This window comes from Rhincodon typus, chromosome 2, assembly GCF_021869965.1.
Source record: "Rhincodon typus isolate 14 chromosome 2, sRhiTyp1.1, whole genome shotgun sequence".
Classification (NCBI taxonomy): domain Eukaryota; kingdom Metazoa; phylum Chordata; class Chondrichthyes; order Orectolobiformes; family Rhincodontidae; genus Rhincodon; species Rhincodon typus.
This window is the reverse complement of record NC_063333.1, coordinates 140,889,985-140,905,256: the sequence shown is the minus strand read 5'-3', so window position 1 is coordinate 140,905,256 and position 15,272 is coordinate 140,889,985. Positions and strand designations below refer to the sequence as shown.

Genomic DNA, 15,272 nt, shown 5'->3' with positions numbered 1-15,272 from the left:
GCTGACGTTTCGGGCGATGAAGGGTCTAGGCCCGAAACGTCAGCTTTCCTGCTCTTCTGATGCTGCTTGGCCTGCTGTGTTCATCCAGCTCTACACCTTGTTATCTCAGATTTCTAGTTTGGATTGCTTTGTGAATCTGTCTGATACAGAAAACCAAAACTTTTAATGCTAAATCATTATTTGAGGATTGAGTGTTTTTTAACTCTTGATAGTCTTCGTCATTTTGTCTTGAAAAAAATCATGCTTTTTATTACTTTTTCTGCATTCCAGTCAACTGGTAATACATGTCCATTGCATGATCAATTATTAATGTCTGCTTTAGATGTTCTGAAATTTGGTGTTCCACATAGTCAGCGCTACCTATTGGTTACATACCTGCATTATCCAGCAAATCCATGCTTTTCCAACTTGGCAGTGAATAAGATCTTAAGTCTGAACTTTCTGAGGACTGGAATTGCCCATGCATCCCCATCACCCCGGAGATAGAAGATTTTTCAGCCTCGGCTGGGTCTTTACTTAGATTTTCCTCGCTGGTCAGGGACAATTCAGAGTGGGATCTCTAGGAAGAGAAAATTAATCGGGTTGCCTTTTTTTCTGATCACATATGACATTCTTTGATCACCAATGATCAGTTTTGCCATTTGAGAAACTGAGGTGATACAATTCTGTCTTCGCTACAGTCAACGTCATTGTTAAAAAGTACAGTCAGGAAGATGAGATAAATCAACAATGCAGTGGTTATCACTGCAAAGAGAGATATATTGACAAAGTTTTTCATTGTGTACCCATCAATGTACAAATGCAAGAATGCCAAATTTCAAATAATCACAACAAATTTAAACCACAGGAGAACAAAGTGCTTATTGGTTGGCAAGTCAATCTGTTTGGTTCATGTATTGTGATAGGAAAAGCAATGACATCCTATAGGCTGCCCAAACTCCCAGGTAATTCAAAAACTTTCCAAGGCTTGAACATATTTCTTTTGGTTGCAGAGAGCGGGTCCCTGCTTGTTATGAGATTAGCTGATTAAGAAACTTTGTAAAGATTGACACACTTAGGATTCTTCAGAAAGTGTCGCCCAATCATGGAATCATATGTAACAGATGGCATTTTGTTGAGAATTTTTCAAGTGCAAATGCAGTGATTAGATGGTTCTAAGCTTGGAGTTTATAAGCTTGATTTCTTGGGAAGAATCAGACATGTGATGCACATTACCTGTGTATATCATTGCATCACTGTGCCTGCTTGAACCATACCCCATCCACTACCTTAGAACATTCATAGCCCTTACCAGGGACGGTGGCAGTATATTGTTCTATCTACAGGATGCACTGTGAAATTTCTTAATTCATCATCATGTGTGTTCTAGCTGAAGTCAGGTCATTGGCTCAAATATATCTTTCCATCTCCCTATCCTGTGTCAATTTTTGCAGTTGGTAATAATTTTCTTAAATTCTCAAATCTTCATGGTTCCATCCATCTAGAATGAAAAGGGCAGCAGATGCATGGCAACACCAGCACCTGCAAGTTCTCTTCCTAGTCACACAACACCCTGACTTGGAAATATATCACTGCCCCTGAACTATCACTGGGTCAAATCTTCCATCTCCTTTGTAATAATACTATTGGTATGTCCAGATTGCTGGTTGGCAAAAAGTTTTTTTTTTGTTGTAAAGAATATTGTTAGAGAAAGAGATTATCTGACACAATACCGAAGATGATTACTGACAGAGCAACAATTGATAATTCACACCGTGGTCACAGATTTTCCATTTAATTGAAGTTTATCTGATGGATTAAATGTAAAACTGCTGCTTCATGACGCACTTCGCCTCACAGGTCAGGCGTGCTGTGCAATCAATCCCCACCCAGTTTTTACTGTATTTGACAATTAGTGTAGGTGGTAAATTAATTGCAACCGTCTGCAATGATCCCTGCACTAGAAAAGAGATAAAATAACATGAGAATTCTTGCTGCAGTTTACTGTTCAATTTGGCCTCTTCTACTGAGGTGTGATGTTGGGGCCACTGAGAATATAGTAACCTGCCAACACCACCTGGAATCCCAACAGGAAGACTGTTGATCAGGGGTTTGGCAGCAAGAAGGCAACAATACCAAAGGTAAACAAGGCTTATCACAACATTTCAGATAAAAGATGCTGTAACACAGATTTATTTTGCCTCCATCTTTTGAAAATAGGAATGTCCAATCTGTTAACTTTCCAACAAGTTCACCAGCTACTTCAGCCATCCTGAAAGATTGCAAACCGGGATTCAGTGGTAGCCTTGTGCCACCACTCGCTCTGGAATTCTACTCCAATATTAATCACCGTGCATGAAGAAGAACTATGGCGTTTTAATCCAAATTTAACATGTTATGTTTCATCATTTGAACCTGATTCCTCAGTTTATTTTAATATACTCTAGATTAACCTTTCCCAATCTATAAATATTTGAAGATATACAGATATATGCACATAATTCTAATAAAAGACACACTTTGTATTAGCATTTTGTCTTTCATTTATTACGACAATTTGTAAGAAATGCGAATGACAAGGGAAAAGAGCACTTTATATGGAATGGAAACAAAGTGCTGACTGGTTGGTAAACAGACTCTAATTGGTGTCAAAGTGTGACTCTGCTTGTTTGAGATGTTGGCATAGAGAATACACTTGTTAGCTGATGACCACCAGTTAACTGCCAAGCTTTGCTGAAATTTGCATCAAGCAAGTTGACTCTGATTGGTGAAGGGAATGTCCTGGGAAGTAAACCTAAGGATGGCTAATACCTGATTTGTCGAATTGAAAATAACATAAACACATTTATATATAACTCCATAATTACATTTAAGATATCTCATTTCATGGATTTTTAAAAAAATATTCACAAGATGCAAACAGGGCCAGCAATTGTTGCTAATCCTAATTGCCCACAGGATTATTGAGAGTCAACTATATTATTATAGGCCTGGAGTTCTATATAGGATAGAAACTTCCTTCTCTAAAGGATATTCATGAATCAAATATATGTTTCCACACCCTCCCTCCCACCAACAGTCAACAATGGCTTCATGGCTCTTAATGTCAGATATTTATTGAATTCAAATACCATCATCTACATGTCAGGATTTAAATCTGGATTAATAAATCTAGTGATAATACCACTAGGCCATCACACCCACTATGTTCCCACTGCGATTTCAATACAATGTAATGTAGCTCCTCACTGGTCAGCAGCTGGACTGCAAAGAGCAGATTATCCTATACCTAAGATTGCGTAGGGCTGGGAGGGTAGGTTGGGTCTATTCAATCTCCACAAAGGGAACAATGACCTCTGTTACTCCAATATACCTCCTTCTATCCTGCCTGAGAGAATTCCTAAGATGGTCCTGTTCTCCCAGCTGACAGGTGACCCTTCATACCCATTCTGAGCCAGAAGCAGACAGGTAATAGTTAACTAAATGCTACATAAAATGGATTAGGTCTGAAATTAATGTTAGCGAGTGCGTATTGTGCTCTCCACACCCAGAAAAAGTGACCCTGAGACTTCTCATTTTCTTTTGACTTCAAGTTTAACTATTTCTGCACCATTCAAGATATATTAAGTCTTTTGCTTTTCATTGCTATGTTACGTATTCCTCGTATTAGATGTCTCAGCCATTACTCACCTGCTCTGCCTCATTTCTAATCATCTCCATTGATCTCACTGCCTTGTCAAGGCTAGTATCATTTCACATTGAAATACTGACTACGAATCAGTGACGTGGATCAGAAACCCAATACTGAACTCTGACTCACCCCAATCAGTGCTTACCCTCACCCCAACCAGTCTCCTCTAACCACAGTACATCGTTTTCAAATTCTCAGCCAATTTATCCTGAATCTGCACAGTGACAAGCTTAACTACAAGCCTCATGTATTAAGGTTTACAAAATGCCTTTCTTTTGGATGTTGAAGGATTTGCAATGGATCTACTTGCATTGTCACTTCCTGAAGGAAATCTAGGGGGTCGGTCAGACAGAAGTTCCCCTTTTTCTAAAATCACATTGGCTATTGATTACATGATTGTAAAGTGTGGATTCAGTTCCTACTCTGGCTAAGGTTACCATGAACGACACTGCTTATTAACATGGTTACCCTCAAGTTTACAGCAAAGAGACAACGACTGCCTGGCCTGAATTCTTGGGATTAATAGATTACCAGTAGCAAACTTGAGGACTCTTTGGACAATAGTGCAAGACAAAAGATAAAATCTCCGTTGTCCCAGAGGACTATATGGCTGCTGTCTCATTAGAGAGAAATGAGTGATCTAATAGCACCAGTTCACCCTCTCTAATGAGAGAGCAGCCCTATGGTCCTCTGCGACTATGGTGACTTTGCCTTTTACCTTACGTCATTAACCAAATAGTCCTCAAATTTACTACTGGTAATCCAATAGTCCCTTGATTTTACTCTGAGTTAATATAAAAATAATCTTCCTTGATTTGCCTGTGTCTGTTTCCTCACTCTCTGTGAATGTGGTCAAAATACTGGTCCAGTTCCAATCTCCAAGTCCCTTCCAAATTTCCATCTCTGTTATGATCAGTCCCTAACAGGGCTCTTCTCTCAGTGCCTTTGGAAAATTCCATGCTTCTCTGGGGCTTATTTGTTTTAAGCCCTTTTGACTTAATTTTCAAAGAATCCCCAATGTATCAAACTTTTGAATTTCATCTTTTATTGTGCTTCTTTTTGAACAGGGTATATGGTTTGCATCTTCTCTTAAATACATTGTGAGGAAGGACTCATTCAGGCTACTGATTATTTCATACACATCCTCTATTTAAAGGCCATTTGCACCTTTTAATCTTCTCATCCCTGCTTTGATGCCACTCTTGTTATTGTGGTGCGGAAAGACATTTTTACTTTGATGCTTTGCCTTTGCGACCTTGCTATGTTTTGGTTCCTCTCTGCTCTGCCATTCTTCTTTGAACATCCGCTTTATCCTCTTTATTCAGTTGTGTGAGCTCTTTCCCTTTTTGTCTGCTTTGTAGAGATCACTTTTCCAATTTTCTTTTTCATACATTTTAGAGGCACACTATCAGCTTGGTGATCTTTGAAATACATCTGTGAAACGTTTCTTCACATTGCTATTCAATAATCAATCTTTGCAAAGTCCCTTCCAGGTCAAGTCCTCATGGTAACATTCTTCATTAACTTGTAAATAAAATCAGATAAAAATAATGTTTCGCGTAATACCAATATAGCTGTTTAAGACTAAGTTCTGAGACATGACTAATTAGTGGTCGGTTTTAGTCTTGACCTCCTATTGTCCCTTGACTTCACTGACATCAATCATGGATCTGCTGGTCACACAGACACAGATACACACACCCACCCACACACACACATACACACACACACAGACACACACCCACACCCAGACACAGATACACACACAGACACACAAACAAACACACACATATACACAGACACACACACAGACACACATACACAGAAACAGACACACAGACACACACACACACAGAGACACAAACAAACACACACACACTGACACAGACACACAAAACACACACACAGACACACACACACACACACACACCCCCCTGGTCACTGGACTTTGCTGTTTGTGGGAGCCTGCTGCGCACAAATTAGATACATGGATTATACCACTTCAAAAAAAATTTGCCTATAAATTGCATTGGAATATTATGAGTTTATGAAAGTCACTAGATAACTGCAGTCTGGTGTTGCTGGACCTTGGACATTTTGAAAATGAATCAGAAAAAGAGTGTGGATTAGTTCCATTACTGCGGCTGAGCCCTGATGTAGTCAGGTATTCCATCAATGTCAGCACTGTTTCATCAATCTGGACTGCAACATTCTCTTTAAATGCATGAGAAGCATACACCACGCAAGTGGGTTGAAAAATGTGAAGTACTGAGACAGAACCATTGTAATCAGTTCCTTCTGAAACTAAACAGTGTATTGTGATGTGTTAAGAGCAGCTGGAAAAGGAGGGGTGGGGACTACAATCAATCTAAGGATCCAGCTGAGTAACAAATAATCATCTGAGAAAGCAAACTGAAATGATTTCTCACCCATTTATAGTGAGGCACATCACTCAGTGCCTATCACTGGGTAATGTCAGGTCATTATTCAATTTGAAATTGTTGGCGAATTCTAGACATGTTGGTGCCACTGCGTGGGATGGGGAAAGTAAATCAACAGTTAAATCAATTGTGACACCTTAGAAACACAGCCAAGACACACTCAAGTTTCTTCGCAATGCTATATTTTGTTTAGACTGAACAGTGATGAGAAATTTGCAGGTAAATTGCACTAAGTTTATAGCAACTCTGCCCAACAGTTCCATATGGTCTTTAACAACTCTTGAATCTCCTCCCTCCCCGACCCCCCACCCTTACAACATGTCCTTTCCATCCTTTCTCCGTTAAGTATATGTCTTGCTTCTCCTCAAAATGCAGTACTGCTCTCTGCCCAAACTAATCCTTGTGGTAGCAACTGCAGCCCTGGAGGTAAACAGGTTTCTCTAAAATTTCCTATCAGATTGATTAGTGACTTGTCTTGAAGATTGCTGAAAAGAGGCATTTTGCCTCAGCTTTCAACTTGCACTCACTTACAGAAGCTGCAGCTTCTTTGGAGGAGTACAAAGGCTCTGCAGTAGCAGGTGACAGTTAGTGACTATCTTGTAAAAGTTGCCATAGTCTTACCAGACCATAGGGCTGCTCTCTCAGAGAGAGTGACAACTGTGTGGCTTAACCTGAGGGTCACCACGCCACAGGCAAGGGGAAAGGTTGAGAAGGCTAGTCCCTCATGGTAACCTCAACCAGTGCAAGAAATGAATCCACGTTAATGGCATCACTATATGTCACAAGCCGGCCATCCAGCCAAGAGAGCTAACTAATCCCTAACATTGACAGTGACCCCTCCCCCCCTCAACGTGATTTGAATACACAATCTTCTGATCTGGAATCATCATTGCACCACAAGGCCCACCAAGTAATACAGCATGGCTCATGTCTCTGTGATCTCAGCTCCACTTTCCTATCTGCCACCCCTGTAACTCCTGACTCCCTTGTCCATCAAAAATCTCACTTTCGGCCCGAAACATTGACTTTCCTGCTCCTCTGATGCTGGCTGACCTGCTGTGCTTTTCCAGCCTCACATCCATAGACTCAAAAATCTAACTAACACGGTCTTGAAGAGATTAAAAGTCCCAGAATTCGCTGCCAATCAAGATAAGAAGATTCCTTACTCAAATGACCCCCTGAGAGAAAAGAATCCTCATTAAATTATATCAGCTCTCCGCTGTCTAATAGATTTATCTCAAATGATGTACATTTAGTGGAATAACCTGTCAACTTGGAAAGATCCATGCTATGTCATAATTGGACACAGTTAATGTTCAAATTGTCTTAACTTTCAGTCACAGAGAAAGACATTAATGAAATACTTTTGTTCTTATGCAGAAGCTTCCTAGTATACTAAAAGCATTGACATAGAAATTGCCAATTCACTATTATGTAGATTAATTGGGACAGAATACATCATCATAATCTACATTAATGAATTCTTCCAGGATAGTGGCAATATTGAGATGACACATGAGGTTATCTAAGATATACAGGATGACTAACTTAGGGAAGCATATTAAACTTAATTTTATGATTTAAAGTTTAGTCTGTACATGCAATGTAATAACATAAATCAATATATTGTGAAGCATTATACAAACATGTTTTTTGAGATGCTCACCGGAACCAGGTGGCTGACAACCGAGGAACTACATTGCCCTAATCAGATAAGGGAAGTGAAAATATCATTGACCTTTTCTCAAACATTATGGAAAATGACAAAAGCAATTAATACTATTTTGAGGGGATATGCTTAAACAGGTAATTGGCTTTTTATGACAGTTGCAATTTCATTGAAGAGTTATCACCCAGGAGCTGTCAGAATCTTTTCCAAAGAACAATGGTCATAGCAACAGTAATTTTGGAGAAAACACATCATGTGCTTTTTTTGATTCATGCATGGGATGTGGGCATCACTGGCTCGGCCAGCATTTATTGCCCATCCCTAATTGCCCAGAAGGAAGTTAAGAGTCAACCACATTGCTGTGGGTCTGGAGTCACATAAAGGCCAGACCAGGTAAGGATGGTAGATGTTCTTCCCTGAAAGACATGAGCAAACCAGATGGGTTTTTCCCCTAACAATCAGTAATAGTTTCATGATCATCATTGGACTCTTAATTCCAGATTCTTTATTGAATTCAAATTCCACCATCTGCCATGGCGGGATTTGAACTCAGCTCCCCAGAATATTACCTGTTTTTCCTCCGGATTATTAACCTAGTGATAATACCACTCGGCCATCACCTCCCCTACAATCCCAGCTGCTGGGCAAGTCAGATTCAAGAATGACATGTGGCTTGATAGATCACCTTTTTTGGTTTAGTTAGTTAATGTGGTATTCAATCACTGAGACATATTCACATAAAGCTGCAGATTTTGTTAAACAAGAGAGCTGAAGTTTATTACACAAAAGAAATAAAATAAAATGTACCAAGCCATCTAAATATGTACAACAGTTAGAATAATCAAAACACAGTAAAACAAAATTTTAATCCATTTCCTGACACTATACATTACTAAAGTTCAGGTCCAGAGAATTTACACCCCTACCTCAATTTTTTGAGATTTCACAATTGATTCCTGACTATTTCCTTGCCACGCACTGAGATAATTCGATGAGTCCTTTCCAAATTTGCTGATGAGAACTTCTCACAAATCTGAGAGCCTAAACCTTCTCTGTTCTAATAGCCTTCTAACCAAGCTCTCCTAAATTTGGAATTTCACAAACTGAACCCTTCTGCAAAAGTAAACTGGCTCCTGAGCTGCCCTGATCACTTCTTCCAGGAGAGAAATTAGAATTGTTTCTAAACTCAACACTGGGGATTTTCTGAACTGATTTTTTTTTAAATGCACAAATCCAGAATCTTTTGAACAGAAAATAGAGCTAATGCCTTTACTTGTTTATTCTATTTGTTGCACTACACTAGAAATATCGTTCCATTAACACTAAAGAGATCTGCAGTCACCTGCTTTCTAACAAAATGCTGTATTTAATCACTGTTCCAGAAGAACTCTCTGACCTTGTTCAAAAAAACCCTTACAGAAGTAACCAAAAAAATTCCAAATAGTGTACTCATCTCTACAAATTATGCAACTTTCATCACACATGATATAACATTATCAGGAAATTTTGCATGCAAAGTCAGCAAAACATTAAAAAAGATAATGAACTCATCAATGACTACTTTTTGTGTACTGCATTCTGGGTTGATAAGGGCTGTTGAGGCTTATTTGGAAGTGACTCTCAGGGATATTTTAATGGGGAACCCAGTGGGGTCCCTCATAATGTGCAGATTGAACTCAGAGGGTGCCATCAAATATAAGAACCACGAGCAGGAGTAAGCAATTCAGCCTGCTTCACCATTCAATATGATCACGACTGATCTCACCTCCAGACCCAACTCCACTCTCCTGCCTACAATGCTTTGGCACATTGCGAATTAAAAACCTATTTCCTCTTTGAATTTATTCAGTGTTTGAGCACTCAGCGCATCCTAGGGAGTGAATTCCACAGACTGATGACTCTTTGAGAGACGTCATTTCTCAGGATCAGCGACTTTATTGTTCAGTGATGAAGCGTCGACAGGAGGGCACTTTGGAACATCCACCGCGGCGATAGTCTCCAACGTTGGTGCGCCTGGTGCAGACAGTGGCAAAGGTGAGTCGGCCCATGGGCGAAAGATGGCACCTGAGGATCAGTGACTTCGATGTTGTTTGGGTCTGGCGAGGCACTAGTGGCTCAGAACTCACACGTAGATGGACTTCTCTTTAAGCTATTTTCTTTTATTTTCTCTTACTCTTAAACTGTCAAAAAGTCATCGGATTATGGCGACCAATGAAAGCTTTTCACTCTATTTTATTGCATTTCACTGTAAAATACACAAGACAATAAATCATCCATTCATTCATTCATCTGTGTTTTAAATCTGTTACTTCTTACCTGCAAACTATGACCTCTCATTCTGGTTTGCCTCACATAAGAAAATATCCTCTGTAAGTCTACTTCGTCAACCCCTTATATATGTCAATTAGATCTCCACTCATTCTTCTTAGCCCTACTGAACACAAGCCTAAAGTGCTCAAACTCTCCTCATAAGGCAAGCCATTTATCTCTGGAATTAATCCAGTCAATCTTTATGAACTTCCTCCAATGGAATTACAAACTTCAAGGCATGTGCTATTTTAACCGCAGGATGGAGTGGAGGTGCAGTTACGGCTTACCTACCAAGGCCAGGAAAAGCATCCCAAGAGGGTTCAGGCAGGAAAGAGACTTTTATTTTTCATCTATATCTTTTGCTTCATCATTCGCAGTCACCAGGAGAAGCAGAACAGCCTCTCTCGGTCCCACAAGAAAAGTTCCCGCCTCAGAAGTATTTGATTCGCTTGGTCCTCTGGTCGTGCTGCAGAATATTTGTTCAGTCCCCACTGTAGCCTCCCAATACCTAACATTGCAGGTCCTGTCCCTCAGTCAGCAGTATTTATCAATGAACATCCTCATTTTGACCCTATGGAAGACAGCTATCACTTCTGAAGCAGATGCAGATGGTTGGGGTCATCCTGGGGCTTAGGTGATTGTTTTCAATAAACAACACCCATCTTCCTTCATGGTAGGTATGTCTCCAACCAATGGAGAGTTTCCCCCAATTCCATCTCACTTTCATCTTGCTAGGACTACTGAAGCCACATTCAATCCAATGTTACCTTGATGCCAGGCACTCGTTTTCACTGCCTGATTGGTTGATTGATTTATTGTTGTCACTTGTACCGAGACACAGTGAAAAGTGTTGTTTTATGTGCTATACACGCAGATCGCACCATACAAAGTGCATCAGGGTAGCAGAATAGAGTGTAGAATACTGTGTTACAGCTGCAGAGAGAGAGATCAACATTAACATTTGAGAGTTCCGTTCAAAAGTCTGATAACAGTGGTGTAGAAGCTGCTTTCGAATCGGTTCGTACGTGTATACAAACTTTATATCTTCTGCACAACTCAACGTCACCTCAATTAATTTTTTATTAGACTTTTTCTTAGCTTTCATTCTAGTAGCAACCGCAACCAGAACTGAACTCTTACTGAATTCACACCCAAGACATCTTAATTAACTCTCCTGTTTCTAAGTTTCCTGCTATTTTGTCGGTTTCACTGTAGATTTAAAGAGATCTTCACAAAAGAAACATACTGGGTTTTTCTTCCCCAAAGTGAAAGGTTCATCACAAATACTAGAAATCTGTCCTGGTCCTCCCAGGTCAATACAGCGGTCAGGAAGACAGTATAACTGAGGTGGGAGGAGTCTTCGATTATGATGGCTGCCTTCCTGAGGCAGTGGGAAGTATAGATGGAGACAATGGATGGAAGGCTGGTTTGTGTGGTGGACTGGGCTGTGTTCACAACTCTCTGTAGTTTCCTGTGGTCTTGGGAAGACCAGTTGCCATACCACACTGTGACGTATCAGGCTGGATGCTTTCTATGGTGCATCTATAAAACTTGGTAAGAGTCTTTGTGGACATGTCGAATTTCCTTCCTGAGGAAGTAGAGACATTGTTGTGCTTTCCTGACCGCTCTGTTGACCTGAGTGGACCAGGACAGATTTCCAGTATTTGTGATGAACCTTTCACTTTGGGGCAAAAACCCAGTATGTTTCTTTTGTGAAGATCTCTTTAACTTTACAGTGAAACCGACAAGATAGCGGGAAACTTAGAAAACAGGGAGTTAATTAAGATGTCTTGGGTGTGAATTCAGTAAAAGTTCAATTCTGGTTGTGGCTGCTATTAGAATGAAAGCTAAGAAAAAGTCTAATAAAAAATTAATCGAGGTGGCGTTGAGTTTCAACCTGTTCTGCTGCAGTACATAGAAGCAAGCAAAGCTCTCTATTAAAAACAATTAGTTAAAATGAGAAATGGCAATCTGAAAGTTCTTGAGGAAAGGATGCTTGAGTGAGCCAAAAAAAGGGCTGAATCCTAAAATTAGTATGAAAAACACATAATGTGCTCAAAAGAGACTCAATATTGTGTTCAATAATTTTATATCACGACTTTTTCTTCCAACTTATCTTTTTTTCCTTTATACCTTCATGACGCAAGTATAAAAATATTGAAAAGGTGGCAATAAAGGCTGTTTAGCTGATGGTCAAGCATCATCCAATTAGGTAATGAGTCATGCTGCTTTCCCAATGGGTATGGGAAGGCATTGAGTCATGATGTGCATTAACATTCAACCATTTGGCAACATTTGCATTCCGAGTGACAGAGGGACTTATAGCTTTATGGTGTTACCATTGTCTGTTACAGAGAGGGGAAAAGGATGGCACACCCAGGGAGTGAGACATTTTAACATCCCAGGTGGACGTTTCCCCTTTAACCCCAAATGTCAGCTCCTTCACACAGCTGAGAAGTCAGCTTGAATTAGTTTGAGTTTGCACTGAGTGCAGTATAACACCAGCACTCCAAAGTATTTCTCAAGAAGTTGGTCTACCATGCCACCCAGCAGGAAGCTCAACACTTACGTGTCCTCTGCCTGTGAACAGCTTGCAGTCACATTGTACCCAAAACTCAGAGACAATATGATGGCAACATTCAGGCAATAGGAAGCCTGGGATATTGGATCACGGAATAACCCAGGACAGAAGGAGTTCCGTGTCCACAGACAGTATTAGCAAGTAAGTAAACAAAAATCTTATCACTGCAAACATCACGGCACAGTTACAGGCAAAGTGTAAGCACCCACACGCAAGCAAACAAGAAACAAAATCAATAATTAGGCCATTTATAATACAAATTTGCTCGTACCAAGTACCTACCTAACACAACAATTTACAAGGCAATAAAGCAACATCCTTTTAAATAACCTGTCAGCTGCTGGGAAGATGAGGCATTGTGCATCAGTTAAATAGTGCAGAGGGTAAGGGGGCATGAATGAGCCTCTGATAGATAGCCCCATTGGACAGAGCTGGGCCTCTGACATGCCTTGGTCCCCTGATGGAGGTGTCACTGGAACTCTCTGTGCATAGTCATTACAGAATAGGGCATCTGACTGCATGGGCGGATGATGGTGCTGTCTATAACACTCGGTAATGCAACATTTAAAAGCATACTCCTTCCTCCCAGCAGCTCAGGAGCTTGCATCCTCACTCAGCAGTGTTGGTTATTATGGGCCTTCGAAAATAAATGGGTGCTGTGGGCTGATGTCGCAATGCAGTGGGTCAGTGGCTCAAAAGTGGGGAGGAACATGCGTTACGTGCCTGTGGCAATTCTTCAGTTTGGGGATTTACTGACATGGTGTTGGGCTACAAGGGGAACGTAAACATCCAGCATGGTCAATGGCGTGTGTGTGTGTGCACATTTCACAATAAGCCAGTGAATTCCCAAGGTGACTAAGGACATGACCCACCACTGGTAGAGTGACAGGAAACAGTACCAAGCTTTCTATCCACATTACACCAAGCACCAGGTTTCAGAGTGTCTTCTCTAGCCTGGGGAGGATCCTGGAAAGGGAGGGAAAGGATTCCGTTGTCTGGGTCCATGTGAATACCAATGGGAGAGGCAGACCGAGAAAGTTGTTCTGCTGTAGGTTTGGGCAGCTACAGGTTAAATTAGATAGCAGAACTAGTAATGATTTCTGGGTTACTACAGGAGATACAAACAAATCAGGTAAATAAATGAATTTGTGGCTCAAAGTGATGTGGGAGACTTGGATTTCAATTCATGGGGTACCATCACTGGGGAATGTGCCATGCCACTGGGGTGATCTTCATCTGAATCAAGCCAAGGCTAACGATAACCATGATAATAAAGGATAGCATCGGGATATTAAGGAAAAAGGATCTTGGCTCAGAAATTCGGGAACTTGAATCAGTTTGGATGGTGGTCAGGAGTAGTAAAAGTCAGAAAATACTGGTGGAAATAGGTAATGAGCCCCCTTACTGATTTGATTTGATTTCATTTAATTTATTGTTGTTAGAAGTACCTAGGTACAGTGAAAAGTTTTGCTTACTGTGCAGTTCAGGCAGATCATACGATTAAATTTAAAATTTGAGAGGTCCATTCAGAAGTCTAATAACAGCAGGGAAGAAACTGTTCTTGAATCTATTCATACATGTATACAAACTTTTATATCCTCTGCCTGATGGAAGAGAGTAAAACGAGGGTGGGAGGGGTCTTTGACTATGTTGGCTGCTTTTCCGAGGCAGCGGGAAGTGTAGATGGGGTCAATGAGTGGAAGACTGGCTTGCATACTATGGTTTTACTTTTGGAGAGAGCGTTAAACAAGAAACTGGACCCTGTGGGTTTCCAAGGTATGTGCCATCCTGCCATAGCTGCTGTGTTGATGCTCTCACAGGGTGCTATGACCTAGATCTTAGCATTATGCAAAGCCCACTGGTTTAGGGAACTCATTGATGGATGGGGACATGTGGAACTCATTTCTTTTCAAATAAACATGATCTAAAGTTTACCTAAAGCATTTTACCCTCTTCAACAACCTAGAAAAAATAACTTCAAAAGAAATGATAGTCCACCACTGCTCCTAGTATATGGATAACTCCTGCACAATTGTTGTGTAGGTGATTGTTCTAAAAGGGTTAAGCTGCATTAAGCTTCAAACAATCTGACAATGTCATAAGGCCTTGGTAGGGGAAAGCCGGAACTTTTAAGATCTCAAAAGGGACAGACCTGATATCCTAGGTTGCCTCAAAGCATTATTAACAATGTCTATCTTAGTCATATAACTTGTACCTGATTGCTATCATGCAATAAACTACTTCTTATTAGGACAATGGCCTCTGCTTAATAAGACTCATTGGTAGATTTCCTTTCCCACTGTAAACACTGAGACCCTTTAGTTTCTATCAAGGAAACAGCAGTGTGCCAGCAAACTACTAGATAGAAGCAGTTGACATATCAGCACCTAGAATATAAACCGTCCCACTTCTCATCCTTCCTGTAACATACTCCTCAAAACCTACCTCTTCAACCAAGCTGAGATAGTAGGAACTGCAGATGCTGGAGAATCCGAGACAACAAGGTGCAGGGCTGGATGAACACAGCAGGCCAAGCAGCATCATAGGAGCAGAGAGGCTGACGTTTCGGGCCTAGACCCTTCCCCTCCCCCCTTTTCTGAT

The 15,272-nt window shown here is 40.6% G+C and overlaps 1 protein-coding gene across 1 annotated transcript in view; it reads right to left on the bottom strand.

Annotated features, from left to right (window-relative positions):
- Nucleotides 1-15,272, bottom strand: part of LOC109931017 (rab effector MyRIP-like) — a 102,772-nt gene that overhangs the window by 44,855 nt on the left and 42,645 nt on the right. Inside the window, exon 6 of the mRNA XM_048609177.1 lies at nucleotides 376-559. Coding sequence (XP_048465134.1) covers nucleotides 376-559 — 184 coding nt within the window. The remainder of the gene's footprint in view (nucleotides 1-375; nucleotides 560-15,272) is intronic.